At 41.2% G+C, this 27,827-nt stretch overlaps 2 protein-coding genes across 15 annotated transcripts; one reads left to right on the top strand and one right to left on the bottom strand.

The window, feature by feature from the left end:
- CBX3 (chromobox 3) lies at positions 1 to 13,358 on the bottom strand. 4 transcript variants are annotated; one of them, XM_074150639.1, is made up of 6 exons: positions 12,028 to 12,095; positions 10,319 to 10,369; positions 6,335 to 6,477; positions 4,628 to 4,793; positions 3,144 to 3,238; positions 1 to 1,165 (listed from the first exon to the last, which is right to left on the bottom strand). In XM_074150639.1, the coding sequence occupies exons 2-6, from the start codon at positions 10,340 to 10,342 to the stop codon at positions 1,039 to 1,041; spliced, it is 555 nt and encodes a 184-aa protein (XP_074006740.1). In that variant the 5' UTR covers positions 10,343 to 10,369; positions 12,028 to 12,095; the 3' UTR covers positions 1 to 1,038. The 4 variants fall into 4 exon arrangements, with proteins under 4 accessions (XP_074006740.1, XP_074006742.1, XP_074006741.1 ...); XM_074150641.1 differs by lacking the exons at positions 10,319 to 10,369; positions 12,028 to 12,095 and adding an exon at positions 12,976 to 13,358; XM_074150640.1 differs by lacking the exon at positions 10,319 to 10,369 and having other exon boundaries at positions 12,028 to 12,304.
- Positions 12,251 to 27,428, top strand: HNRNPA2B1 (heterogeneous nuclear ribonucleoprotein A2/B1). 11 transcript variants are annotated; one of them, XM_074150219.1, is made up of 13 exons: positions 12,410 to 12,500; positions 17,501 to 17,611; positions 18,591 to 18,737; positions 19,923 to 20,133; positions 20,470 to 20,571; positions 20,660 to 20,740; positions 21,275 to 21,337; positions 21,820 to 21,939; positions 22,231 to 22,353; positions 23,342 to 23,424; positions 23,575 to 23,612; positions 24,743 to 24,873; positions 25,716 to 26,064. In XM_074150219.1, exons 1-10 carry the CDS (start codon positions 12,471 to 12,473, stop codon positions 23,401 to 23,403), a joined length of 1,050 nt encoding a protein of 349 aa, XP_074006320.1. In that variant the 5' UTR covers positions 12,410 to 12,470; the 3' UTR covers positions 23,404 to 23,424; positions 23,575 to 23,612; positions 24,743 to 24,873; positions 25,716 to 26,064. The 11 variants fall into 11 exon arrangements, with proteins under 11 accessions (XP_074006317.1, XP_074006318.1, XP_074006316.1 ...); XM_074150218.1 differs by lacking the exon at positions 23,575 to 23,612 and having other exon boundaries at positions 12,331 to 12,500; XM_074150224.1 differs by lacking the exons at positions 12,410 to 12,500; positions 23,575 to 23,612 and adding an exon at positions 13,653 to 13,977.
- Positions 27,429 to 27,827: the final 399 nt, after the last annotated feature.

The following is a 27,827-nucleotide window of genomic DNA, read 5'->3' on the forward strand; positions in this document are numbered from 1 at the left end:
AAGTATATGACTGAAGCATCTTCATTAAAATATTCCGCTTCAAAGGCAGAGCTAGCTAACTATCCTTCAGGCCACTGCCCGAAGAGTAATTCCATCCAAACCACTAGTAACACTATAGCCTTCTATTAAGACCTGAAATTAAAGCAAAGGCTGATACTGTCAACACATGTCAAATATTTCCCAGTATACCCACAGAGGCCACTTGGCCTCGTGACCAGCAGCTGTATCTAGGTGGTATGGTCACCATCTGTGACTTAAACGTTTAAGTAACCAAAGCACACTCATGTCACTGGCCCCTCCTGACTGAAGAAAAACATGTCTCAGGCATTGTTTGCAGGGAAAAATACAAAGAATCAGAGCCTGGTATTTGTCTGGTGATTACGGAGTAGCAATGGGGTAATATTAACTAATCAATCTACCCCCAAAAAACAACTTACAGTTAAATATATTACGAATCGAGAGCTTAACATATCAAAAGTTCAGAAATATCATACCGCTTCAAAAGAGTCACAGCCTATCAGTATAAAGGAAGAATATAAAACTATTTTATTGACCACTGTTCACCAGTATTTACAATAAAGTAAACAATATACAGTCTGATAACATTCAAATTACTACAAAGTTAGTTTTCACCCGGCCTTCTTGTGACCAAGCGATCCCAAATACTAAAAAGAATGATTCTACAGGTTTAAAGGGCTAGGTTTGGGTAAAGAAGATACATGCACATCAATAGTATAGAAGACTACAAAACATCTGTGAGTTTGTTTAGACATTCAGTATGATTCTGTAATAACTATGGAAGTTTATGAATGTTTTATAAAAGCTTTTACCTAATATGGAGGAAGTAGTATCAAATGCTCTCTTGTGATAAATGAAACAAGTTGCAGAAAGCTTTTATTTACTTGCTGTTGATGCAAAAACATACTACTTCAAAAAAATATCAAATTTGATTCTTGTTAGAATGTATGCTTCTCACATTGCTAATAAATCAAATTTCAGGTTTTAATATTCATATATATAAAAAAGCAATGCAAACAATTATTGTGCTTCATCTTCTGGGCATGAATGCCAAGTTAGTCGCTCTTCATAAAAAGCAATTACGATCTGAGGACACTTCACGTTAGCTTCTTTGGCCAGCACCAGATCTGCCTCATCAGAGTCTTTCCTGATGTAGAAGAGAGTGGGATTTAAGAAAAATGCATAATCGTTAATTCAGTAAATTTAGCAGCTCTTGAAAGGTCATAAATTCTGAAAAGAATGTCAGCTAGAAATCATTTTTCAGTATACCTTTCGCTACCAAGAATTTCCATGCTAATGACAAGGTTTCATAGCTGTATCTTCCTTCCCTTTACATGGTTCTTCTGTTTGAAAGGAAAATGCTATTCAAAGGGAACCATTTATACAGTTAACCTATTGTAGTATGTAATGAAAGAAGTAAAAATTTGCTAATTTTGTCTTTTAAAGCATAATCAAAACTTCAAAGTGAGAATTTAAAAAATCAATAGCATTAGTCTTACGAGGTGGTATTTACAGGCAAATTATATTTACTGTTTATGCAAGTAACTTGCTGTGTTTTATACTTCTATTCTTGAGGCTGTCTTGGGGTAATAAAAAAATCCCAAACTTCCAGTCTGACATGCTTCAGATTCCATTTTGGAGTGTATGCTGCCTTTACAACTCAGTTTTGTGCACACATATTCATATTTATGTTTGTTGCACACAATTACGAAAAACTAATCAACAGTAACTAAACAAAAAAAAAGCTTATTTTTGTACAACTCCTTTGTATGTTATTTTGTCAATTATCACTACAGAAATGCAAATAGTCACGATTTGTATTTTGCAACTCTTCTCAGTTTTACATAAAATTTATAGAGAATTTGAAAAGGCGGAAGGCAGACAGATCTTCTAAAGCACTAATCTTCAGCAGTCCATGCACATCACATGACAAATCATTTCTCTGGAGACCACTCAGTTTGACTCCATTCAGAAAACAATACCCTTCTCCAAGGCTGTGGAAAGCTATCATTCTTTTCATCCCACCACCACAAGAAATCTGACCCCCAGCAAATGTTAATTCAATCTCTTGTATTCTTAACACTGCAAAAGAAGTTTAATTTTATCCTACTTCTTCACTAAGGAAAGACAAGCAGTCTTCTGTCAACACTGTAGCTAATAAAGCTGGTCTTCCCCAACCCTCCCAACAAGGCAAACTCCCCCCATCACTCTCCCCTCTTACTAGCCCAAACGATAAACCCTTCCTTGACTGAATCATAGAATGGTTTGGGTTGGAAGGGACCTTGAAGATCATTGAGTTCCAACCCCCCCTGCCATGGGTAGGGACACCTTCCACTAGACCAGGTTGCTCAAAGCCCCATCTCCAGCCTGGCCTTGAACACCTCCAGGGATGGGGCATCCACAACTCCATGGGCAACCTGTTCCAGTGTCTCACCACTCTCATAGTGAAAAATTTCTTCCCAATATTTAATCTAAATCTCTCATATTTCAGTTTAAAACTGTTACCCCTCGTCCTATCACTGCATTCCCTGATCAAGAGTCCCTCCCCATCTCTCCTGTAGGCCCCCTTCAGGTACTGGAAGGCTGCTATAAGGTCTCCCCGGAGCCTTCTCTTCTCCAGGCTGAACAACCCCAACTCTCTCAGCCTTCATATTGTTTGTTCCTCATCTCAACTTCAGCCTGCTCCATGAGTTCATTCCTATTTTCTATTCACTTTGTTGCATGCAGAACAGCTGGCGCTACAGTTGGTTAAAAGGTTGGCTATCCAGGAGCTGGCTTCTGCTTATTGAAACATGTAAAGTTGGAGTTCTGCCTGCCGTTCCCTCAGCAAGAACACTACTGGGATCCAGCTTTTCCATCCAAGTGCCAATTTTTCCATATCTTATGAGATTTTACCTTTCAAATTTCTACTTCTGTAAAACTGAACCAATAGAAGCTGAAGTTATTTTGGTTTTGGAAGGAAGAGGGAATAAGTAGTGATTATACAAGCTTTGTTTTTCTAAGAATACAAGGTTAATAAGGATATCACCAACTGCCTTTCTCCTGAAATGAAGCTGTCTCATTAGTCTAAGTGCAACCACCTGCCCTCTCTTAATATGGACAAGAACTGTGCATGTAAGACTTACCATTTCATGAGGAACATAAGCTCTCCACTGCTATCCGTAGCCCCAATTATCCGCTCAGGATCAAGACCCCTTGCAAACCCTCTTGGTTTATCAACCTATCAAGTAAGTTAGAAGATTGTTATCTAGTTTAAGTTAAAATTCTGTTTTGGCATTAGAGCTAGATATATGCATTCTTGTGTGTGTATATATATGTGCTTGTATCAGAACCAAAATATATAGCCTGACATAATTATAAAAGCTATAATTACATATAATTGTCTGAAGATGACATTTTATTTTTTTCATGACTGATCTTCAGGCCAAGTCATTTAGATGTAGAGTAACAATGAAGGAATTTTACATCAGTGTTTCTAGCATTTATTTCTGAAAACTCAATAGATGAACAAGTGATCTAAAAATCCCTAAAGCAGATAAACAAGCAAGCATGGCCAGTAAAACCAACAAAAGAAGGAAAGCAAAAATGCACTCCTGGAAGTGGGAAAAACACATCCTTTTCAGCAAAACAACAGGCTGAGGTTAGCTTAAGCCAACCGTGACAGTGCACCCTTGGGGAATATCTCAACCCTTGGCCCATTGAGATGATGCTGGTGGTAAGGAATATCATGACTACTTCCTCTATTAGTTCCTCTAGGTTCACAACATCCTTCTTGAGACAGTGTCCAATACCGTACCAGATGAAGCCACACAATTGACTTTATAGAGAAACTAAAATATTCTTTGTATTATTCATCAACTGCTCCTTCTGATGCTTCCAACTTTTTTGATGGTAACCGCACATCCAACAGATGTCTTCAGCAAACCACTAACATTGCCAACCAGTTTCATTTCAAATTGCTAGTTTGAAAGTTTACAGAGAAAAATGCAAATTACTGAACACATTATTATATGTGCATTATTTTGTACATATCAGCACTGAATTTGTCATGTTGTTCATTCATTTAAATTGTAGGAGAAAGCCAGATCTTTAAAAAAACCTAGGCTTTCTTCAGTCACCCTTTCTACTTCCTCTCCATAATCATGTCTGGTCCTAATCTAAGTACCTGCCTGGTCTTCACATTCTGCCATCTTGCCACTCACCTGTTCAAAATCATATTCTAAATACGAAATTCATAACAGAACTTTGGCTTTGATCCATTTGTGAACCATTTGCTCTAATACAAACTGACCACTTAATACCATTCATTAATAACTCTTAACCAAAATCTTACTTTCAATTATTCAGTAAGCATCATGGGACAATGCAAAAACTTTTAGTCATTATGTCAATCGATCATCTTTTACACACCATTTGGACAGCCTCATTAACCACCACGAATGATTACCCTTTTCAAACCACAGTTCCAGATGCTGTGTGATTTGTAGTTTTGAATCCATGTTTGCTCTTATTTTCAAAGTCACAACAGGATTTTGGGGGGGATGGGGATGGAGAGGTAGGGAAGAGACACAGGAAAAACAAAGCTTGGCACATGAGCACATATACTTACAGAATCACGCTTTTTCTTTGATTTACTATCATCAGATTCGCTATCTGACAACGATTTTCTTTTGGCGCCATCTGTTTTTTCTTTACCAGCTTTCTGAGAGTTCAGAAAAGCTTCAATTAGCTCTGGACAGTCTAAGTTTTCTTCAGGTTCCCATGTGTTGTCAGCACTGAAACAAACACACATTTACGTAAAACTAGGAAAAGAAGAAAAATGTAAAACTAGCCACATGGCTCACCTTAAGCAAGTTATCTTTTTTCTCATTATGTAAGGCAGGTTTCTTAAACGTACAGATGCTTATCTTGCCATCTTTATTAACTTTCATGTACTGCATGTGATGACTGAAAGAAGTAGGCTCTGCTACTTTTGAAAAACAACGTTCTTAAACTGCAGATATAGGAATTAATAGAGCTGCTTATTTTATGATCTGGGTGGGATCATAGGAGTGAAAACAAGGAATCCTCACCCTACCAAAATGTACCTGTCCATTTAAACTGACTCCCTTCCCTGGTTCACCCTAAAGACTGTCCATGCAAACAAATCATATATGAGCACCAAGACTTACGGAAAACAGAATGTACACAACATTTACTACAAAAAAAGTGTAAGTATATATGCCTAAGCTTCTATATGCAAGGAACGCTCTCAAAAGTTGTCTCTGAGCACGGAGATCAACTATACCTAGAACTATCTCCCTCCTTCAGGTTCCATGTCAAGGGCTGGTCACTGCAAATGTTCCAGTGAGCGTGCATTTTGTTAACAAAAATTTTAAAAAGCCCATGAATGTTCCCTACAACAACTAAGCACCTCATTAGAATGTCCTCATGTACAAATACGGCCACAGTGCTACTGCACAAGCAGTTGGCCTACAAATTATCTTCTACAAGTTTAAATCAGACCCTCAAATGCTAAACACGTTGTATTTTGCGTTTATGCACTTATCACTACAAAAATTTCAGGTGCTAGAATGTAGAACGTTGCAATGCAATCATTTTGGGAGGTATGCAACAATAAGATTGTATATGTAATTACTTATGTTCAAATGCTAGGTGCATCACCTTTTTTCTGCCAGTTGTCTGCCAGAAAGGGTCACAGGAAGGAAGGAGGAGGCATAAATATGTGCCGCCTTTAACAATCAACTTTTTAAGTCCACTGTACAACTTTCTTGTGCTTCCATTAAGTCCTGGGAAAGAGACTCAAAAGATACCTTTCAGGTATGCCTAATGAAGGCAACCATGCCACAGAATTCCTCATGCAAATTCATCTAAATTGAGAGCGGTTGAGAAAAGTGAATAATAAGCAAACTATCTGCTTCAAATTCATCATTTCAGAGCTGCCTGCAGTTTAAATCCCTCCAAAATTTCTTACTCAGAAGTAACATCCATTCCACCACACATATAACAACTGTCAGTCTAGCTTACCTTGATAGATACTGACACAAGCTAAATCAAAGAACAGTGGTAAAAGAACGATCGCTAAGGACTTGGTAAAAGTCTTGGAACATTTTATGTAGCACAAACTCTAAGCTACATATCTTCTATTTTATTTTAATACTTGACTGCCTTAATTGAATATGCATTTATGGATGTTCTTCCCTTGAGATTCTTTAAAATGTATCCCCATCATCCAATCCCCTCTCTGCATAGTTATTTCAAATAAATGGTTAGTATTTAGCATTCTATTAGGAAAAAGAAATAGGTAATGCCTTACTCTGTAAATCCTTTCCACTTCAGGTAGTATTCCACCTTTCCATTTACAACACGTCTGTCCAGGACTTTCTCCACAACAAATTCTTCAGGCTCTGCCTCTTCAACTTTTTTACCTTTGCCATTCTGTTTCTTTCCCATTTTGTGCTACAAAAGAAATTCAGAATGATATTATTAATTCTTTTCCTTTACACAAGTTACTTCACTGGCCAAATCCAACTTTGCTCAGTAAACAGCAAAGAATCACGTAAATATTCACACTAAAGCCAGAAGCTCAGACCCCTTTTTATGTTACTGCATGTGGTCAGGTAACCTGAGCAAGACATGGTAATGTTTTGGGGTTTTTTTTCAGTTGGTTAATGAGATACCCAACACCAGTTTTTAAAAGGTGAAATAGTTTTGTCCATACACCCAGTGCCTCTACTCCCCTTATAAATTTAATTCTTAGTGCTACATGCTCAAAAATTTATCAAGCTTCTAAAAGTTAACTCTATGCCTATGAAAAGGCAGAGGGCAAGAAACAGCATTAGGCAGAAGTAAAGAAAAGTAATAAGGGAATTGTGAAAATGCATAACATAGAAAAGGGATGGTACTCAAAAAAAGGTGGTTACTACCTTTTCCAAAAAAAAAGGTGAAGCTGATGGGAGCAAAGTTTATGAAGTATTGCTACAATAAGCAAAATACTCAACAATAACCCGTAACTATTGAACAGGATGCATGCTAGGAGCATTCCACTACTGCAGTCCCTTCTCATTCTTAGCCACGCACCGATGTAACTTACATTCAAACAGATGTCACAAAGGTGCAAAAATTTAAGACAGCTACACTTAAGTACAGCACTTAACATGTAAATGAAATTTTGCTAACTTAAAAAACTTTATAAGTGTTTTAAGTTTACATTTGATACTTCAAATAATATTCTTTAAGTTCTTAAAATAAATATTACATCCACATCATCCTCAAGGCATTCCCAGTTTAATAAGGCACAATTAAATAGTAATAGAAGGACACATTTCAGAATTTCCTTGTTTGTAATCTTAAAAAGGTTGGAACAAGCCTATCATGTTGTCATATCACATTTCTGGAGCACTAGCAGACCAAAAGTTGTTTGCTTGCCATTTTGGACCGCACCTTATAAGAAAATTGTTAAAGTGGCAGCCATAAACTAATGGGAGCAGTATTAAGCTCCTAAAACATGTAGTCATGCAGCACCCTAAATCAAAGTGGACAGAACTAATTCCTCACTAATGCACTTCCTACAGAACAGAAAGCAGACAAGCAAAAATCATAGAGCACCTCTATTTGCTTGATGGCCTTTCTCTAGTCCTCTCTAGAATTAATGTGGGTTAGTTTGAGAACACTGCGAAGCAATTTTGGAACTGTCAAATTTTTAGACTTTGTAGAATCTTGTCTTGATGTGATGAAAGGTTAAAAAAAAAGTTAGACATAAGAACTGTCTTACTTTTGTAAACTGAATATTTGCAGCAGATTCTTTCTTTCCAAAGCCCTGTCTTTGTGCCCCTTACTCTTCATAAATATTTTCCCCCCCTCCACAAAATAGCTTTACTCTATTAGCAACAGATAAATTGAAGGTGCAAACAATTAAGAGAAGGTAAAGTTTCAAATGTCTCTTTCAAACAGCAAGTTTCTGTATATGGTTATATCTGGTGTGACATTTGTTTTGATTTGGAAGCATAGAAGAGAGATTATCTAAAATAGACCATGTATTTCCAATTAGATTTTAACTGCCTGCATATCCCAGGTGTATTTTGACCACAGCATTCATGACTGAAAGGTGTCAACTTCAGCACACTGGCTTTTTTTGCCTCCACAGGAAGAAGAATGTAAGACTGAAACTGAAGGAAAATAAAAACATGAAGATGTCCAACGCTTCAAGGCAGTTTCTTTCAAGAAATGGAAGTGTGAAAAGAGAGAAAGGGGCAGAGATGAGGATAACAAACAAATAAAAAAAGAAGCGGGGCGGGGGGGGGGGGGAGGAGGAGGAAGATACAGACTCACTATACCATAGTAATAACATTATAATTACTGGTGATGAGGCAAGCAGGCTACAAGCAGGGAACATCTCCATCTGCGTTCTCCGTTGGACTACAATTCTTTGATTCAGTGGAAGATTGTTTTCTGGTACTCTTTTCAGCCTCACTAATTCTTGTCACTTAAAGATAAAGGTTTTGGATTTCTGTATCAAAGCAAAAACTTATTTTTACTTACTAAGACCTAAGTGTCTATATAATCTTTCACAGAAGAAAATTAATGTCACGGAGGTCTGTATTTTTTTGAAGTGCAGTAAGAAATAACAAAATCAAGAGTATGTTGCTTTGTGTTTGAAACATTAGAGATCTAATTGGCTCTTGTGTGCATCAGCACTGCTTCCCAAACTCTTGAGCCTTTCTAACCTATTAAATTAATACTTGATTGCAGAACCTGCAGAAACACTGAATGTTAGTTAAAAACTGTACATACTGAGATTACACAAAGCAATGTAAATCTCAGCCAAATGAATGGGGTACCTGACTGAAGTTAAAGGCTACTAAATGTCCAATAGACTCCTGAAGCTGCCTGCTCTAGGGTTGCATGTTGTGAGCTGTAAGTTTGGCATTTGACCACTGAATGCCCATGGATGGCTCAGTTCCCTTTCTGCATTCAGAAGTCATATATGACAGATGCAGATCTGTGGATAATCACTCTTTCTTTGAGGGGCAAGGTTAAAACACTGATGTGACACTGTTGTGAAGGGTTTTAACATACAAGAAGTAACAAAAACGGAACTACAGTTGCACAGCTATGCTATCTCTTAATACGTTTAGGTTTCGCATGCAAATACATAATGCAGCAGAATTAGTTATGGTTCCCATGGGAACCATAACTGATTTTCCTGACCTGTGCAGCAAAATTCTCAACAACATCAAAAGATTAAAAATACTGCATTCACAGATTCTTTCCTCTCCCTGAGGCACCCCCTCCCCTGGCTGACTAACTCCTTCTCTTCCTCAAATTAGGGAAAAGCGGGCAATCAATTATTAACAGCAAGTTCAGACATTCACCTTGGTGAAATCTTTTAAAATAGTTTGATATTTGTACAATATAAAGGAAGCACTCCACTGCAGTTCTAAGCCAGGAGTTAATACAAGTTTTAATATATCTCGATCTGGGTCAACCAGTAATCATTTCAGTAAAGTTAAGAACAGGCCTTTTCAGTGCATTATAAATCAGTTATTCTGTTATCCCGATTTTAAATTGTACTCATGTATTTTTGCTTACTTCCCCACCTCAACCTCAGACGCATCTCACGCTACAGTTTTATTTTTCACCAAACTATGTGTCATTACTAGTCAAATGGTAACCAGCAACCAACTGCCCTTAGAAGTCTGTATTTTCACGTCAAGCAAAGCTTTACAGGACTTGAGATCCATGAATGCATCATTAAAACTGTCCAGAAGGGGGTTGACATCTGATAATCTCTGCTCCTATGAAATTCAAAGAAACTGTTATTTGTTTAAAATAATTTCAAAAGGCATCTTAACTACGCCACATCACTTCCCAATAATGTTATTTTTCATCTGTAAAGACTGCCTTTTCTCAGGCAATTAGTTTTCCCCAAATACACTGGGAGAAAATAAATGAATAAGTGATTTGGATTTTATTTTTTACATATATGATGAATTACATGGTGTGCTGAAAGGAGGCTAAAAAAATCCTTAGTGTTTTCTACTGTAGGACAGATGAATTAGTGCAGAGTCCTTTAATATTTATTTTTTTCCCAACAAGCCTCTTTAGAAATGGCCGATTTCTTAAAGCCAAAGACAATGTCCTTTCTAGTAGCCTTACTTTCTGGATCTGAAATTTTGGTCAGAATAATGCTGGGGAGGGGAGATGTGGATGTATCTTTTAAATGGAGATGCCAAGTTATAAGTTTGAAGAAATATATGTTGATTAAATCCTTATATACTTTAGGTGTGCATGAACTTACCAATGTAGTTTTATTGGAGGCCATTTTTATTGCAGACTTGCAGAGCTTTTACTAGAAAAATGCATGACAATTAAAAGGAAGTTTACATTACTCGAAGAAAGGCATCCCAATACAAGCATGGTCCTTGTTCCAACCCCCATGTATTCACTGCATATAACATTTCTAATACGGATTAAATCCAGAACAAAAAGTAGGTTACTACTTTGTCCGGCATAACCCAGTAACGCACCATTATGCTAGCCAGGACAAACAATACTGACAAAGTGGTACATAGGGCTGAAAAAAGGTTTTTCCAAAGGCCTTCTAAGGCATAGATATGTTTCTAGGGAAAAGGGGGAGGACCATCAGGGATGCTTATTTCCTTAAACCCAACAGAACAGGGGTTCAGATTCCAGCAGTTAATCAAGATACACCTACATATATTAACTGCGAATCTGGTGGGGAGCAGCTACAGATCTGTGGTGTAATAATGAGTGACCCATTACTCTTACATTGTAGTAAATGCTTATAAAAAGCAAGTATTTATCTTAATGCAACTATAACGTTGCCTTCCAATTCTCAAGTTTGCAAGAGTTAAGGTCCTAGAGCAATATTAACTCAGCTAAGCTGCACATACTACATAATTAACCTATGCAAATGACGTTGAACACAATCCGTCCCCTTTTCCATGTTATTTCTCATAACGGCCACCTCCTTAGGCATGTATTGTCCCCGCCCCACTGCAAACTATACAACTGTTACAATTCCCCATGTGCCTGGGGGGCAAGGCAAAAGAGAAAGTCCTTCAAGGCCAGAAACACCCCCCCGGGACGCGGCAATTCCCTCCCGATTCTCCCCCGCCGGGGGAGGTGGATTTTGGCAGCCCCACAGGCGTGAGGGGGGGGGGAGGGAGGGGGCAGGCGAGGTGGGAGAAGGGCAGGGACCAGTGCCCCAGCGCCGAGGGGCTTGGCTTGTCCCCGTTTGAAAGGCAGGAGAAAGGGGAAAAGAAATAACAACAATAATAATAATAACGATAACAACAACCACCACCCCCGTGCCACCCCCACCAGAAAATGAAGGCAGCCCTTTGGCGGAGGCCTGCTAGGAGAGGCTGCGCCTCGGGCCTGCGGCGGGCACGCATGAGGCCGGCGGGGACGCCCCGGGCGCTGAGGGCCGGGGGAAGGGGACCCGCCGCTCCCGCCCCGGGCAGCCCCCGCCGCCAGGGCCCCTTCCACGCCGCCTCCCCCACGCCGCCACGTTTCCCCCGGGCCCGGCACACGCCGCCGCCGCCGCCACCACCACCATCACCGCCGCCTCCCGGCGCGGGCAGGCCCGGTGGCGGAGGCAACCCCTCGGCGGTGGCGGGCTGGCTTTGTCTCCCGAGCGCCTCCACCGCGCTGTGCCGCTGCCCCCGCCCCCCGGCGCAGCCCTCCTTCCCCGCGGTAAAGCCCGCTGGCTCCGGGGCCCTCCCTCCGTCTCTCCCTCCGTACAACCACCGGGGCCGCGACCCCGCTCCGCCCGTTACCCCCCGCCGCCAAGGAAGCGGCAGCGTATAGACCCGAAGGGGGGGGGGGGAAGGGGAGGGGGGGGCTGCGTCCCACATCTCCCCGCAGGCGAGGCCCGCTCCGCGGGGGCGCAGAGGGGAAGGGGGAGCCGGCGGGGTGGGTGGAGGGGAAAAGGAGGCGGCTAGAGCGAGAGAAATAGAGGGGGAGAGAGAGAAGGATACAGACTTCAATGGTGCCCAGCCGCTCGGGTCCGCCGTCTCCTCCTCACCCTCGCCCTGCGCGCACTGAGCAGCGGCGGCAACGGCGACAACTGAGGGGGGTTGAGGCGGGGGGTGGGGGAAGGAAGGCGGGAGGGAGGGAGGGAGGGGAGGGCGGGGGTGGGTGGGCAGGGAGGGAGGGAGAGAGGGAGGGAGGGAGAGAGGGAGGGAGGGGAGCGGCGGCGCGGCGCGGCGCAGGGCGGGCGCGGCGGCGGCTGGTGGGGCTGGGCTGGGCTGAGCCGAGCAGTGCGCGCCGGCGGCTGACGGGGCACAGAGCGCAGGACGCCGCCGCCGCCTACGCGCCAGCTGCAACCTCCGACCGTCGTCGCCGCCAGCCACAGGAGGGGGGCCAAGACGTCTCTCCAACGCGGGGCTAGCGCAGGACCGCGCCAGGCGTCCAAACGAAGGAAGATGCCTCGCGGCGACAGAGAAAGCGACTGGGTGAGCCGGCGGGCGGGCGAGGGGGGGAACGGGCCGGCGGCGCCCGGTAACTACAGCCGCCATGATGGCGGCCGCCGCCATGAGGGCGCGTTGGGCCGGCGCGGACACCGCCCGCCGCGGAGCGAGACCCGCAGTCGGTGCGGGAGGGCGGCCCCGGCGAGATCCCCCTCTCCCCCCGAAACGCCGGGGTGGGTTTGAAGCTCGTCGCGGCTTGGGCTCGTTCGGAGCGCGGCCATTTCCCGCGTTGCGGCGCGGCGGCCTAGTTGTTAGCGGAGGCGAAGGAAGGGGGGCTCGGAAACACTTTTATTAGTGGGGAGAGGGATGGAGTCGGCTGGGGAGGGTTCACTCCGGGTGGATCTGCGCTGGCTTTTACCCGGAGCCTGGGGGGGGGGGGGGGGGGGGGGGGGAAGAGGGGGCGGGAAGAAAAGAGCAGCTCCAGCGCCATTTCCCTGGTGCGCGGGGCGGCAGCACTCACCCTTTGTCGCGGTGCGTGCCAGGCCGCCGAAGAGAGGAAAAAGGGAGGGAGGGAGGAATGAGGGAAGGAAGGAAGAACGGAGCGCCGATGCCGGCAGTTGCGGGGCAGAGCGGAGCAGGCTGAAGCGAAGTCCGCTTCCCTCCCCCGGCCCCCCCCGCCGTGTGCCGGCGCTGGCGCCAAAATCAGGGCGGTTATCACTTCCTCTGGTCCGGGCGGGGCGGGAAGGGGACAGGCCGCCGACAACGGGGGAGGGGGAAACGGGACGACAGATTTCGGGGGTGCGCGGCGCCCCGCTCCCTGCCGGCACCACAGGTCGAGGGCAACGGGGATGAGGGGGGGACACGACACGACGCTGCTTTGGGCTAATTATAACCGCTCGCTTTGAGCCTTCGGGGCCGTTCGGCAATTTCCGGAAAAAAAAAAAAAAAAAGCGACGCGGTGCCAGTCGTGATCGGGGCGGTGTCGAGTCCGCTCGGGCACGTATCACGAGTCTCTTCCGTTGTCGGAAATTGCCGAATGGGCTCGGCTAGTCGGAGGGCTGCGGCGTCCATCTCGCCGGAAATCGCCGAGCGCGCGCCGAGCGCCGGCCACGCCTACGTCGCAGGTTCCGGAAATTGCCGAAGCAAAACGAATGGGTTCCCATTACCCCTTCGGCTCTTTCCGGCGACTGCCGAAGCGGATAAGCTCGACGACGACGGCTCCTTCGGCTCATTTCGGAGGCGGCCATTACTAACGGAGTTGATGACTTTTTATTACGTGATAAATAGCACGTAGGGGCGTTATACCGATCTGCTGCCCCATCGGAGATACTTAAGCTCCTGATTCGAGCCTTATTTTATTTTACTTTTTTAAACGAAAACCTCGGAAGCGAGCCTGGGGTGGAGGAGGAGGGCGCTAGCGCTACGTGGAGCTGAATTTCAAATTACGTAACAGTTCAGGCAGCCATTACTGAGCAGTTGTACGGTACTCTCGAGCAGGAATACGTTAACCATGAAGAATATGGTACGTGAAAAGGGCAAATTCAGACTTTGCTTTTAAGGCGGGCGGCACCTTTGGTTATGCGTAGGGAGTGATTTATATATGGTTTTGTTTTTTTTCCGGCTGTGGGGCGTTACGAGCGGGCTTGAATCCCGGTTGGCGCAGGTCTGGCTGCCGCTGCCGGCTCTGCGGGCAGAGGGGCTGGCTGTCTTTCCGCAGGGGAAGCGTTAGCGGCGGGGAGGAAGGTTCTGGAAGCGGCGGTTGGGGCTGGTGCGCAGCCCGAGGGAGGAAGGCGGAAGCCGTGGTAGCCGTGCATGGCGGGTGGCGAGTTCTCGACGTACCCGTTAGCCCAGCTGCCGTGAAGGGCTGGAGGAGAGGGGGCATAGGGCGATGGAGGTCAGTCTGTGCGCCATCCGGGGAGTCGCCTTTCCCCAGCGAGGTGCCGGCCGGTCGGGGCGGCGCTGCTGGTAATGGCGGTGGTGAGGGGGAGGGGTAAAATGGCGGCGCCGAGACTCGCTGGTGCGGGAGGCCGTGAGGATCGTTCCCAAGGCGAGTACGGCGGGAGGGCATCAGGGGCTGTGAGGCGGGCGGGCAGGTAGCTCTAGGCCCCTAGAATCTGCAGGGACGGGAAAGAGCGTTTGCAAGCTGTTCCTGGTGCCGTGTGTGTAGGTGCACGCTAGAAGCGGTTGGCAATACTTGGCTTTTCGTTAGCCCGAGAACCTGAGTTTTTTGATTTTTTTGTGGGGTGGTTTTTTTGTTTGTTTGTTTGTTTTTAAAATCTTTTCCATCTGGAGTTAGTGCTTGCAGAAGTTCTTTCCCGCCGCATCGCCGTCCCTGGAGGCGACGGCTGCTTCTGGGCGCCATTTTCCCCTTCTAGCTGCGGGGGCCCCTGTGTTCCTGATACCCGCCACATGGCGGAGCCGGCACGGTGACTGCTTCCCTCCCGATAACGGCGGGGGCGGGGGACAACCAGGCTGTTGGATTGCAAGGCCCTGTAGAACGTATAGGGGCTAACGGGGCGCTTGGAGAGCGAGGGGAGAGAGAGAGCGCAGTAACTTTCTAGTTTGGGACCGATAAACTCAGCTTTGCTTTTGGCGGGCCTAGACGTAGTAGTTCAGAGATGGCACTCGCTTGTCTCCGTTAACCGTTTTTTGTTACTTGGGTTCTTAACTCCGCAGAAGTCTGCACTCAGCTTGGGGGATTTGTGCACACATTATTGCTATATGAAACACACTCCCATGCTCTGACGATGCATTTTCCAGTCCTTTAAGGTGTTGCTTTAAGCCTGTGAAGGAAGGCTTAAAATAAGCGCTAATTAAGATTTCCTCTTGCATCACAGAGCACACTATGGAAATCTTGAAGGAGGTTTTTCTTCCGGCTTTTGGATTGTGGGCCTTGGCAGGGGTGGGTTGTATGTGTGGGGTGCTGTGGGTTTTCTTACCAAGTGGATTTTCATCAAGATTCTGAAAGGGACTGAAGTGATAATAATTTTATCATACATTTTACAGCTTCAGCATAAACTTAGATTGTCAGAGCTCTCTGGACCCTGCTGGGAAATTAATGCTAGACTAACCAGAGCTTCTTAAAACTGACACATTTAAGACAAAGAGTCTCTAAATCCATAGGCTGCGCACGTATGAGTGGAATAACATGTTTATGATATTTTCACACAGTGGTTTTAGTTGAACTGGTAGTGAATTTTATTATTGCTGTGTCATGACATGTGTGGTGCCTAGATGCTACTCTGTGTAGGGCATAATTTGCCTGATTCTCATATTTTTGTAAGAATATAAATGTGCTTTATTAGGTGCATTATTAGATGCAAGATGATTATATAGGAAGAAGTGTTTTTATAAATGATAGTATGACTTAACAGCATGTGACTTTTTAGTCCAAGTCTAGTATACAGCATCCTTTTTTTTTATTCCTTTTATGAGATGATGTGAAAGGAAACTTGACATAAAATGAGTTTGTTGCTTTTAAACTCTTGGGTCTAATTTTGCCTGCCTGTACAAGGAGGAGACAGTACTAGCTTCCTCTGTGGTCCCTTGGAAGAAAAAGTACTAGATCCAGCAGCAAATCCCAAGTGTTTTTAAGAGACATGTAAACTGATCATTCTCAAATATGGTATTTATTGGGGTAGGTAGAATGGTTGACATGGTTGTCAAACTGCAGTATCTCAAGCTGGTAATAGGGTGGTGTATTTTCAACAAAAACTGATTCAATACTACCTACAGTAACTGTCTTTCTGTTACATGCATCTGTATCCAGGCCTACGTTGGGCCACCTTAGAAAAAGCATGTTGGTCTACATGCAGATTGGCGTAATACTTCTAAAAGCGTTTGTACACTGAAGTATTCTGCTTATTTTCCAAATCTTGTTTGTCATTGGTTGTCTAACTTCCTTTTTACATTGATCTTAATGTCCAGTGCATAGTTGGTCATGTTATGTTTGTCAGTTATAGCTAACTATGCAGTGTTTGATGGTTTAAAAAACAACCACCACCATAGAGAAAACACAAAAGCAAACACCCAACCAGACTTTCTTGACTTGTAAAGTTACATAACAGCATAAATCTGAAGTAATCGTTGCATTTGAGTTCTCTTGTCCCTTGTGGGCCAGTTCTCTTTCAAACAACATTCTGAAATCTTAAGTTTTGTAGAAGGGAACTACTTTTTAGGGCATTTTAATTGTTGCCCTTTGACATATGAAATTGCAAAATGTGTGATCTAGTGATGCTTTTGTGTGTAGAAAATTGCAATTGCGATGCCTGAACAAGAGCAGCAATAACTTGTCTGAAAGGTAGTGGAAAAAAATCTTGCTGAAAGCATAATTATTAGTGGATAGTTATGCAAATACGTATTACTCACATTTCCATTTTAAAAGGAATTCACTTAATTTTGATACCGCTGCTGTTGAGGGCGGATAGGTTTGCTGCTAATTCCAGAGGTGCAGGATCCCACATTAATTTTACAGGTGCTCTGGCTTTCATTTATTTTAATAATTAATGAGAAAATATGAATCGGCAACTAGTTTTAGTTTTAGAACATCTTTAGCTGTATCATTGTTTTTAATGCCTTGGGTAAATAGCATGATAGTATTCATGTACAACAATTCATTACAAAATGTTTTGTGGTGTTTTTTTTTTAATGCCATCTGGAGTAGAATCAGTAGAAATTAATTCATGTTATCTGTAATCAGAACTTTTCATTTTGTTTTTACTTTCCTTTTAAGCATCTCCTAAAGATCTTTGTGAGGATTGTTCTGGAAGTCTTTGAGTGTGGTCCCTCGTGCTTAATGTTTGGAGGGAGAGATGGGAAGAAGCACATTGTTAAATCTGTATTGTAAAAGTGTACACACAGAATTGTGTAAACTGCTTAATTTCTTCAGTAGTGGTAGAGTATTTAGAAAACCCAAGCTTAATTTTGAAAGATAAGTTTTACTGAAAGTTTTTGACACTTTAGAAGGTCTTGCTTGGTGTCTGATTATACTGATGTATAGAGGGTATTTTTAATTACATTAATGTAATCTTCTTTTTTTGTGATAGAGGGAAAAGGAGCAGTTCCGCAAACTGTTTATTGGCGGCTTAAGCTTTGAAACAACAGAGGAAAGCTTGAGGAGTTACTATGAGCAATGGGGAAAGCTTACAGACTGTGTGGTAAGTTTGGCATAGCAATACACAATGATGGCATGGAATGTTTAGAATTTGTAAAAGTAGGGAGTTTATTTTCTGGATAGCTTAACGAAAAGATAAAATATTAATTTTTCTTAAGTGTACGGTTGGGTGGCTTATACGTTATTCAGTCCATTGAAGCTATGCACAGCCTTGCCCTTGCAAACTGTTGATTGATTTAGGGAGTACTCACTATCTGTTTCCCGTAAAATCTGCCAGATTATCTCTAACCACTGATGTCAACAGTTTAAAATTTTAGCTTGGGTGTTGTTAGTTGAAGTGTATTAGGGAGTACTTACACAGAGCCCGGTTGCATCTGTCATTGGTAACCTTTGGTAGAAAGCCAATATCATGGTAAGTGGCCTCAATAAAGCTGAAAAAGGATGTCTTTCCGTGTCATATCTCTATGTGATGTTTTCATAAAGTCACTTAGGTTGGAAAAGAGCCTCAAGATCATAGAGTCCAGCCATAAACCTAATGCTTCCAAGTACACCACTAAACCATGTCCCCAGGTGCCATGTTTATACATCTTTTAAGTACCTCTAAGGACAGTGACTCTTGCAGAAGTTCCTCCCCTGAATTTGTTTTGGGAGCAGTGAATACATATTTCATAACGCAAATTTAAAGTCTGGTCTTCAGAAAGTTAAATTGAAAATATGCATTCAGGTTTTTGGTGGGTTTTTTTAGAGAACAATCATAAATATACATGTACATCACTGAAAAACAGCAGCATTTCTGAGTTATGGTCAGAGTCTTAGAGGAGAACAGTGGCTTGAATTTCTGTGATGCCAAGCAGTGCTGTTCATGTACTTAATGAGCATAGCTTGCTACTTTCTTATAATTGGGTTTTGTAGTGAAATCAAGGAAAAGGTAAATTAAGATTACATGTTTTTTCCAAATGTTGTTAGTGTTGAGCTTAACATGAGACAGATAGAAATTGTTTAAATGTGTTTATTATTTTTAGGTAATGAGGGATCCTGCAAGCAAAAGATCAAGGGGGTTTGGTTTTGTAACATTCTCCTCCATGGCTGAAGTAGATGCGGCCATGGCTGCAAGACCTCACACGATTGATGGCAGGGTGGTTGAGCCTAAGAGAGCTGTGGCTAGGGAGGTAAGTATGACTTTGAAAGCAGATACTTTTCATGCTTTGAAAAAGGAATCTCTATTTTGGTCAGACAGTTATGCTTTGTTCTTGTTGGAAAGTGCCTGGGTTTAAATTCTCTAGTTAAAAGGCTGTAGTTGGGCTGCTATTTCCCATGCTTTTGGTCTGTTAAATGACACTATTACATAAGTGTCTATTATTACAGTGAATTATTAAGTTATCCTGGTTGTAGAGTCATGTCTGCAAGGGACACAACTGGGGTCTGAAAGTATTGTTAGTGAAAACATGTTGGATGCCTGTAATTATACTAACTCCAAACTAATTCTTCTCTGGAATGGTTATTGTTGCTGAACCTCAAATTAATAAGCTCCTGTCAATCTCTCCTGACTCTGTTCCGATAATCTTTTTGGGTATTTCTAAACGGTATATAACTGAAGTGACTGAAAATAGAGAGCGTAATAGGGAAATTCTTCTTCTTTTTTTTTTTTTTTTTTTTTTTTTCCCCAGTGGTGGTGTACAAAATCATCTTGGGACTAATGTGGTTTTAGCTCCAGGCATATTTGGTTTTCAGGGTACAAATTAGGTGTGTGCACAGGAATGCAGTGCACCTGTAAACTTTTCAGCCAAGTTACTGTGGTACAGAGGTACTTAAGGAGCAAGTGCAGGTTTTGCATATATTCGTATATTCATATTTTGAATAGGGGTTAAAATGCGTAGCTGTGGGTTTGCTGAGGCCGAGGGACCTTTGCTGTTGATAAGAGCGAAATGTGGCCTTCACACTGCTGTTGGGGAAATGGGCAGAAGAAGCTGACGCATCTTTATTTCAATTATAAAAATCATATCCTAGTTTAAGTTATGAAATACTTGCCATTCTTTCAAAGAGTTGATCTTATAATTTCTCTGAATATATTTTAAGGCTTTTTATTTACTTTTATGCGTTTCGTAGCACTTGATCTTTCTTGGTACTTTTAAGGCTTTGACGTTAAAGGGGGGGAGGAAAAACCTCCAAATTACCCCATGTTACTTCTCTCCCTGAAGGCCCCCCAAGCAAGGTTGCAGGGACATGCATCGTAAGAGGGCTACTTCAGTGCATGAAAAATCTTAGTTGTTTCAGTATTCCATTCTTGAAATCGTGGTAAAATAGTGGTTTGAAATTTTTTTTCTTGGTGGTAATTTAAAGGATTCTTTTAACAGGAATCTGGAAAGCCTGGTGCTCATGTTACTGTGAAAAAACTGTTTGTTGGTGGTATTAAAGAGGACACTGAAGAGCACCACCTTCGCGACTACTTTGAGGAATACGGAAAAATTGACACTATTGAAATCATTACTGACAGACAGTCTGGTAAAAAGAGAGGGTTTGGTTTTGTTACCTTTGATGACCATGATCCTGTGGATAAAATTGTATGTAAGTAAGCTTCATTTCACTCTTTCATTTGATAGTATTAATCCTTGCAGTTATGGTAATTGTGTAAAGTTAAATTTCAACTAAAGAGATAACTGGGATTAGTTATGTGTGTGAATACTTGCTAGATTGTAGTTTGGTGCATTGTGTGGGAACATGTATTTTAAATAAGTACCGACTGCTTCGCTTAAAAATTGTATGGTATTTGAGGTTTTTTAAATGATAAGGAATTTTTATGGATTAATTTGGAAATAACACAATTTTTGGAAGCCTGGTACTCTTACTTGTTGCCAGATCAGTTCTTAAATGCTGAAGGTATCTTATTTTATGTGGTTATAGTGCAGAAGTATCATACCATCAATGGCCATAATGCAGAAGTGAGGAAAGCGCTCTCTAGACAGGAAATGCAGGAAGTTCAAAATTCTAGGAGTGGGAGAGGAGGTATGTACAAGTAACAGTTAATTGTTTGTGGTTGATGTTTGTGTTCACTTGGCATGATCTCACACTTGTAAATGCTAAACTGTTATAGGGAACTTCGGTTTTGGTGATGCACGTGGAGGTGGTGGCAACTTTGGTCCAGGACCTGGCAGCAATTTCAGAGGGGGAGCCGGTAAGACAGGCATGTTTGTAGCATTTTTTTTTTTTTTTTTCCTTATTTTCACTGTTGTTTTGGGTAACTGCAGTCTACTGCTGTTTAACTGAAATGCAGCTGTGTCAGTTCGAGAATTCTGGGGAAAAATAACTTTGAGTCCTCTTCTGTAGCACACAAATAGATTATGTGAATATTCAGTAAAACAAAGTTATTTTTATTTTTTTAAGGATTTTATTAAAAGCCAAAATAAACCTAAATGTAACAAATTTTTTTAAGGAATCCAGAGATTTCTCAACTGTAATTCTACGCAGCACTTGCCTGACCTTTGCAGTGGAAGGGCTGTGTCCAAAATTTAAACTGGGTACCTTACATACGCAAGAAAACAGATGTAGAGTGATGATTGGATGTGTTCTTTCACATATATTTTTCTAAATTGAAGTGTACGTGTGCTTAATAATATCTGAGGTTTGGTACCTGAGGTCATAGGGGTTTGAGAATGCAGTTAGTTTGCTACAGATGAATTGCAATACTGTCGGTTTTTTCTTCCAACAGATGGATATGGAAGTGGCCGTGGATTTGGTGATGGGTATAACGGATATGGTGGAGGACCTGGAGGTCAGTTTTCTTTTTGTGATGGTGGTAGCCATTGGTTTTCTCTCACTCGGAAACATTTTTACATTCACTTACCATTTGTATAAAATTTGTGTTAATTTATATTAATTTTGATGGCTTTGAGGCACACGTGGCTGTTGTCTCATGTTAAACCTTTATGTAGCAAACTGTATGGTTATTTCTTGACAACCACGCTGCTTTTTTTTTTTTTTTAATAGCAGTGTGTCTTAAATTTCCTGAAAAGCCAAGATTTTAATTAAGCCTTTTAATTGAGGCTTTTAGGCAGTCTGGCTGGTGGGTTTTGGTCACAATTGAGTTAGGGTTGGGGGTGGTATGTGCCTTTAAAAATAGTGTTCATATAAATGTCTTTTCAAAACTCCTACGCTTTTCTTCCCCTCTAGACAGAAAAAATACCCCCCGATTCTGTAGAATTTGGTTGTCTTCTACACTGAAAAGTTTTATTTTAAAGGCTTATGTTGTCATAGGTGGCAACTTCGGTGGCAGTCCTGGTTACGGAGGAGGAAGAGGTGGATATGGTGGAGGAGGACCCGGATATGGCAACCAGGGTGGGGGCTATGGAGGTGGTTATGACAACTATGGAGGAGGTAACCTACTGGCTTGAAATGACCAAGCATTTCAGTTGTAAATTAGTGCAGGTCATTTGAGATTTGGGGAGGTGTGGCGGAAGAGAGGGGTGTGGCAGGGTAGGGTGTTGTAAATGTTGTCTAAGGAAGCTCTTGTTTTCCAAATAGTATGAAAAAGCAGTTCATAGCATACACTGCTGGAATACCTGTATGATTTCGTACCTCATTTAAAATTCTAATAATGAGATAGATTTGTGAGTGCCATACGCGTTTTACTCATCTAGATATTTCTCCACTTCTGTATTGATGCAGGCAATTATGGAAGTGGAAACTATAATGATTTTGGAAACTACAACCAACAACCTTCAAATTATGGTCCAATGAAGAGTGGAAATTTTGGTGGCAGCAGGAACATGGGGGGACCATATGGTGGAGGTATTGTATACGTCCTGACCTGTTTTGGAGCCAGAGTGGGTGGGCTTTAGTCTTTTGAAGAGGTGGAAGACAGGATAAGGGGTAACTGGTTTGAACTAAACGAGGGTGGATTAAAATCAAATGTAAGGAAGAAATTCTTTACGATGAGACACTGGAACAGGTTGCCCAGAGAACTTTTGAATGTCTCATCCCTGGAGGTGTGCAAGGTCAGGTTGGATGGGGCTTTGAGCAACCTGATCTAGTGAAAGATACCTATGTCTATAGCAGGGGGGTTGGAACTAGATGACCTTTAAAGCTCCCTTCCAACCCAAACCATTCTATGATTCTAAGATTGATTGTAGAAATTGTATAACTTCTGCAATACATGGACTGCAATGCCCATGTTCTTTCTGCAAGTTGGCTACAATTTCTCATATTAAGACTGTAAAGATGGTGTTGGGGAAAATTATTGTTTTTTTAAAGATAAATGACAAGATGCTAACTTTTTCCAGAATATTATGAAATGTTTTGCAATTTCCAGTCTGTAAAGCCTGGAAACATCAAACTTTAGCCAAGTTTCATGTTCTTTACTCTCAGCTCACATTATTTGTAGAGCCTAGTTTATGTCCACTCAACTTGCTGGGATTTATTCCGCCCCCCTCACCCTCCTGCCTTGTAGTATATGGTGTGTAAACCTTGTGAAATGGAAACTGAAAGTTGAAGCCCATTCTTGTAAGGTTTAGCAGCAAATAAAGTTGGCCCTCACAGGCTCAAGACATTGCAATGCATCAAATTACATGTGACACTGTTGAATCTTCGAAGATTTCAGTATGTAGTTCTCATGGCAGTTCTTGGAGGCTATTTAGAACGCGGCAAGATGTTAAAATCTTTGTATATACCATTTCTGGAAGTAAAGTGGATGTTACTCTTCATACAGAACCAAAAGCGTTCCTGGATTTTAAAAGCGTACTGATGTAATTGTTCTGTTTGGTTTTTTCTGCATTTGCAGGAAACTATGGTCCCGGGGGCAGTGGAGGAAGTGGTGGATATGGAGGGAGGAGCCGTTACTGAGTTTTTGCAAGCATGCCATGGGTAAGTATGTTTATAAGTGTTAAATTGCAGTGATTCTTGAGAGTAGCTGCAGGAGTTAAAAGCTTTTTAGGATATTATCTTTCCTTTAAAAAATGGTTAGATGAATAATTTCATAACCTATTTTTTTACTCTTTACTTCTGTTGAAACAGGCTTCACTGTATAAATAGGAGAGGATGAGAGCCCAGAGGTAACAGAACAGCTTCAGGTTATCGAAATAACAATGTTAAGGAAACACTTATCTCAGTCATGCATAAATATGCAGTGATATGGCAGAAGACACCAGAGCAGATGCAGAGAGCCATTTTGTGAATGGATTTGGATTATTTAATAACATTACCTTACTGTGGAGGAAGGATTGTAAAAATGCCTTTGAGACAGTTTCTTAGCTTTTTAATTGTTGTTTCTTTCTAGTGGTCTTTGTAAGTGTAGAAGCATTCCTTTGATAATGTTAAATTTGTAAGTTTCAGGTGACATGTGAAACCTTTTTTAAGATTTTTCTCAAAGTTTTGAAAAGCTATTAGCCAGGATCATGGTGTAATAAGACATAACGTTTTCCTTTTAAAAATTTAAGTGCGTGTGTAGAGTTAAGAAGCTGTTGTACATTTATGATTTAATAAAATAATTCTAAAGGAAATATTGTGTAATTTTAGATTTTTTTTTTAATATTGTAAAATAAGGCAAGGAGTGGGTAGTATAAGGTCCCACAAATAATATAAAGCTATTGTTGTACATGTAAAATTAAATGCTGGTCAGAAAAAAGTATGTTGTCTGTAAATGATCAGGTTTAAAATATCTAGATAACTTAAGGGATATCTCTGCAAGGAGAAACACCTTTTTAGATCTTTTAGATGCTGCTTCTTCAATGGCAAGGAAAGGAAATATCCCCAGCGAGGTACTCTTCCAGGGACACAGGTCTAGTACAAGAGAACTCTTGAAAACGTCACTAAGTTCAGCCAGTCTTAAAAAGCTGCGCTGTATTTCTGCAAAGCTTTAACTACGGTAGTTTATAAGGATGCCAACGAAGGCTGAGGGTGTAGAGCAAAATAGTTCTAAGCTTCAGTTAAACTTCTTTAGGTAAGATCTTATTTACTTTTCCTTTCTTAATGTTCCAAAAATAAGAAACTAATATTGTATGACAGTATTCTTTCAGTATAGTGATTATCGTTATGTAGTTTAACATAGCAATGAATTGAGTTAACAATTACAAATTGAAAAAGAAATCTGTGAATCCTGTTTTCTTGTATTATTAAATTTTTTACAAACAAATTTTTTGTTAATTTCAGCTACTTAACATATTTTTTTCCTACTGGAATCTAGCTATGATATGAACCCTGGACAAGCATAGACTGCTGCCACTGTACACTGCTACAGTTGAACAAATGAGACCTGCAAGTGTCCATTAGTAAAGCTTTGCAAGGGTTCCATCTCTGGTGTTGGTAGTTAAAATGGTAGGTCACAAGTTAATTAAATCATACAACTTTATTTTTGCATCCTGCAACATTTTATTTTTTCTTGGGAGTCTATGCATTATGGTGGTTGCAAGGTAATGCAATGAAGGTAGTTCTGTGCTGTTGAAAATGAACTCTGTTGTTATGTGTCTTGTCTACTGTATCTATTTTATATAACGTGTTTCATCCTGAAGGTTCCCAAATAACTGTAGACTGTTTACGTGTAAGGAAAAAAATTGCACCACAGAATACATCTGCCTCTATGAAGGAATGTGTCGTCCATTCTTTTAACAACTGCATAAGCAGTTCTTTAGGAGGGGAAGTGAAAACTTCACGTGAAACTGCAGGTGGTATTTCAGAAGTGTACAATGTAATTACGTAAATTGGAATTTGGCTAGAATGTTGAGGTTTCCACCATTTTTTATAGTTCTTGCAGCTAATAAACCTTAGTGCCAAATGCAGTCAACCTTACTCTCACTGCATTGATTGTTTGCATCTCAAATTAATGAAAATTCATCAAGTAATGAGTTATTCAGAGTAAAGGTGGCATGCTCTACTAGATTTGGTTTTAAAATAAAAATCAACAAAACCCACCAAAAAAAAAAATCAAACCACAAATCCAAAAAAATGCCCTAATTTCAAAGTTCCATTGCCTTTAAAAGGCTACCCACTGAAGAACGTGGACTCAGCTAACAAAAGTCCTGTTCCTTTTGTGTTAGACACACCAGTGAACTGCTTATACTTTTTTTTTTAATTAAAAATGGCTGAAGTTCCCCTATTGGTAATTTGGTTTAGACATATGTGATAAACATCTTCAGATACACTTTTTTTTTCTTTGGCAGGAAGGTGCCATGCTGCAGGTAACTAATGAAGAAGTGGTCAACCACAGAAACGCTTCAAGAAATAAGAAATTCTGTATCATCAGAAAATAGTTGTTTTTGCTGCCTTCATTAAAAATCTAGAGGTTAAATGAATACTGATAAAAGATCACAATTAGTACAGCTCCCTGTAATGCTGGGTTTTTTTAAATTATAGTAATAATGTCATGTAAACCTTTCGAATAAAACTCAGACTCGTTAGGACAAACAAATCACTAATGTTAAAATAGCAAACATTCTGTGAGTAGAAAGTTTAACTACATATTTTTATAACTTTCATAGCTTTAAAATAAAGTATTTTTTATACCAAAGTAGTTCTAGTGTAATGCTTAATAAAACTTAGTGTGTGTCTAACATTAAATAATGTTTATGTGCAGCTTTTAGACCCTTTCACGATTTGAAACGTCCCATTTTGAGGTGGATTTAAAACAAAGTCAACTTGGCAAGTGTATTCACAGAACTTGTGTCTCTGACCATAGGCATCTGTTCTCTGTTGGGAGAAACAGTGCTACAAATTAAAAATGCTGTTCTCTTTGCTGTTGGACACAATTGCTTTAAAATAGCTTTTGGCTGTGTTTTATATCACTTTATAAAATATCTCCTCCTTTCCTGTTAATGCAACTAACCACTTAAGACAGCTTGTCAAAATGTGATAGGACAATAGCTTTATCCTTTTCACCATTAAGAGCTTTTAGCATCGAGAGAGAGACTGAATGGAATGCATAGTTACTGCTGTACCAGAACTGTTACTGATAGCTGCATCTTCTGGGGGGGGGGGGAACCAAAACCACCAAAAAACCCAAAACTCAAACCAAACTCAAGCGTGAGCTTGGGAAAGCTTCAGTTGGGAATGCATTTGAAGGGAAGGAATCTTCAATCTGTACTGTTTTAACCTGTTACCTACCTACACGGTTTATACTAAACTTGACATTTATATGCTTTGCATTGGCAGAATCATCATGTCTTTAACCTTCTTTATATAATTCAAAACTATTATTTAAGGATTCACATATGATGTTTTTTTCCCATGTTTCTGAACTTGAACTTTGAAATATTTGCATAGGTAACCGGTGGGCTGCAATGGAAGCAGAAAAAGAAGACACACAAAATCTACTTTACTTTCTTCTTTCCAGCAGAATGAGTTGACAGTTGATAAGGAATTGTCCTTCTTTCCTGGAACTTAGGTTTAGTTAATGAAAGTTTTTTCTTTACAGTTGCCAAGTCCGCATTCCTATGACATACAAAAAACTCAGCACTTCAAATGGGAGCAATTCTTCTCTCTCTCTGAGATGTTTACACTCTTTCAGTAGTTTTGAAATAAGGCTTAGAATTTACTTGAATTAAGTACGTTATATTTTTCATAATGAAGGATGTTTTAGTTTTGATCTACTGGCAGTGGGGGAAGGGAGTGTTTAGGGGACAGCAGTATGCAAAAAAATGAGTTACTGGGTATTTAAAGTCTTAAAAGCGTGGGGTATTTGAGCAAGTTTCCTGTTGTCTTACTGTTGAACTTTTCATGACTTTGCTTTCTTGGTATGTTCCTAAGAACTAAAGCAAGTGATGATCACAGTGTGTACTGATGAATTCAATGGGAGAATGACCGTTTTGAGTCAACCTGATACTGAAAGCTCGCAGCTTTGAATAAAAACAACAGTGTGTGGTCAATTACTGGTCCGTAATTTGTAGACGATGTATAATTTTCCTCTCTTAATTTCTAAGAAGTTGGTTTTATAGACTCTCTGTTTCCAAAGTGAGAGTAACCTTGCTGATCAGTATGTTTCGGTGTATTAAGAACTGAGGAACAGGCTGTTGGTACCGGGCCCAGCTTGTCCCCAGCAAACACTTTCTGCGGCAAACCGAGGGAAGGATGTGAAAGGCAACATAACTTGTTGGTAACCAGTATGGGTGCAAAAAAAACCCCCCAAAAACTACAGTGTATGACTTGCATTTGTGAAGTGGTGGTGAAGAGAGGTCAGTACTCGGGTTCTGACTACACAGACTTTATGTTCTCTGTATTATTTACAATGAAAGTTTAATTTTATTCAATTACCGCTACTACTTGTGCTTCAGGTGCTG

Source organism: Numenius arquata, chromosome 7, assembly GCF_964106895.1.
Source record: "Numenius arquata chromosome 7, bNumArq3.hap1.1, whole genome shotgun sequence".
Lineage (NCBI taxonomy): Eukaryota > Metazoa > Chordata > Aves > Charadriiformes > Scolopacidae > Numenius > Numenius arquata.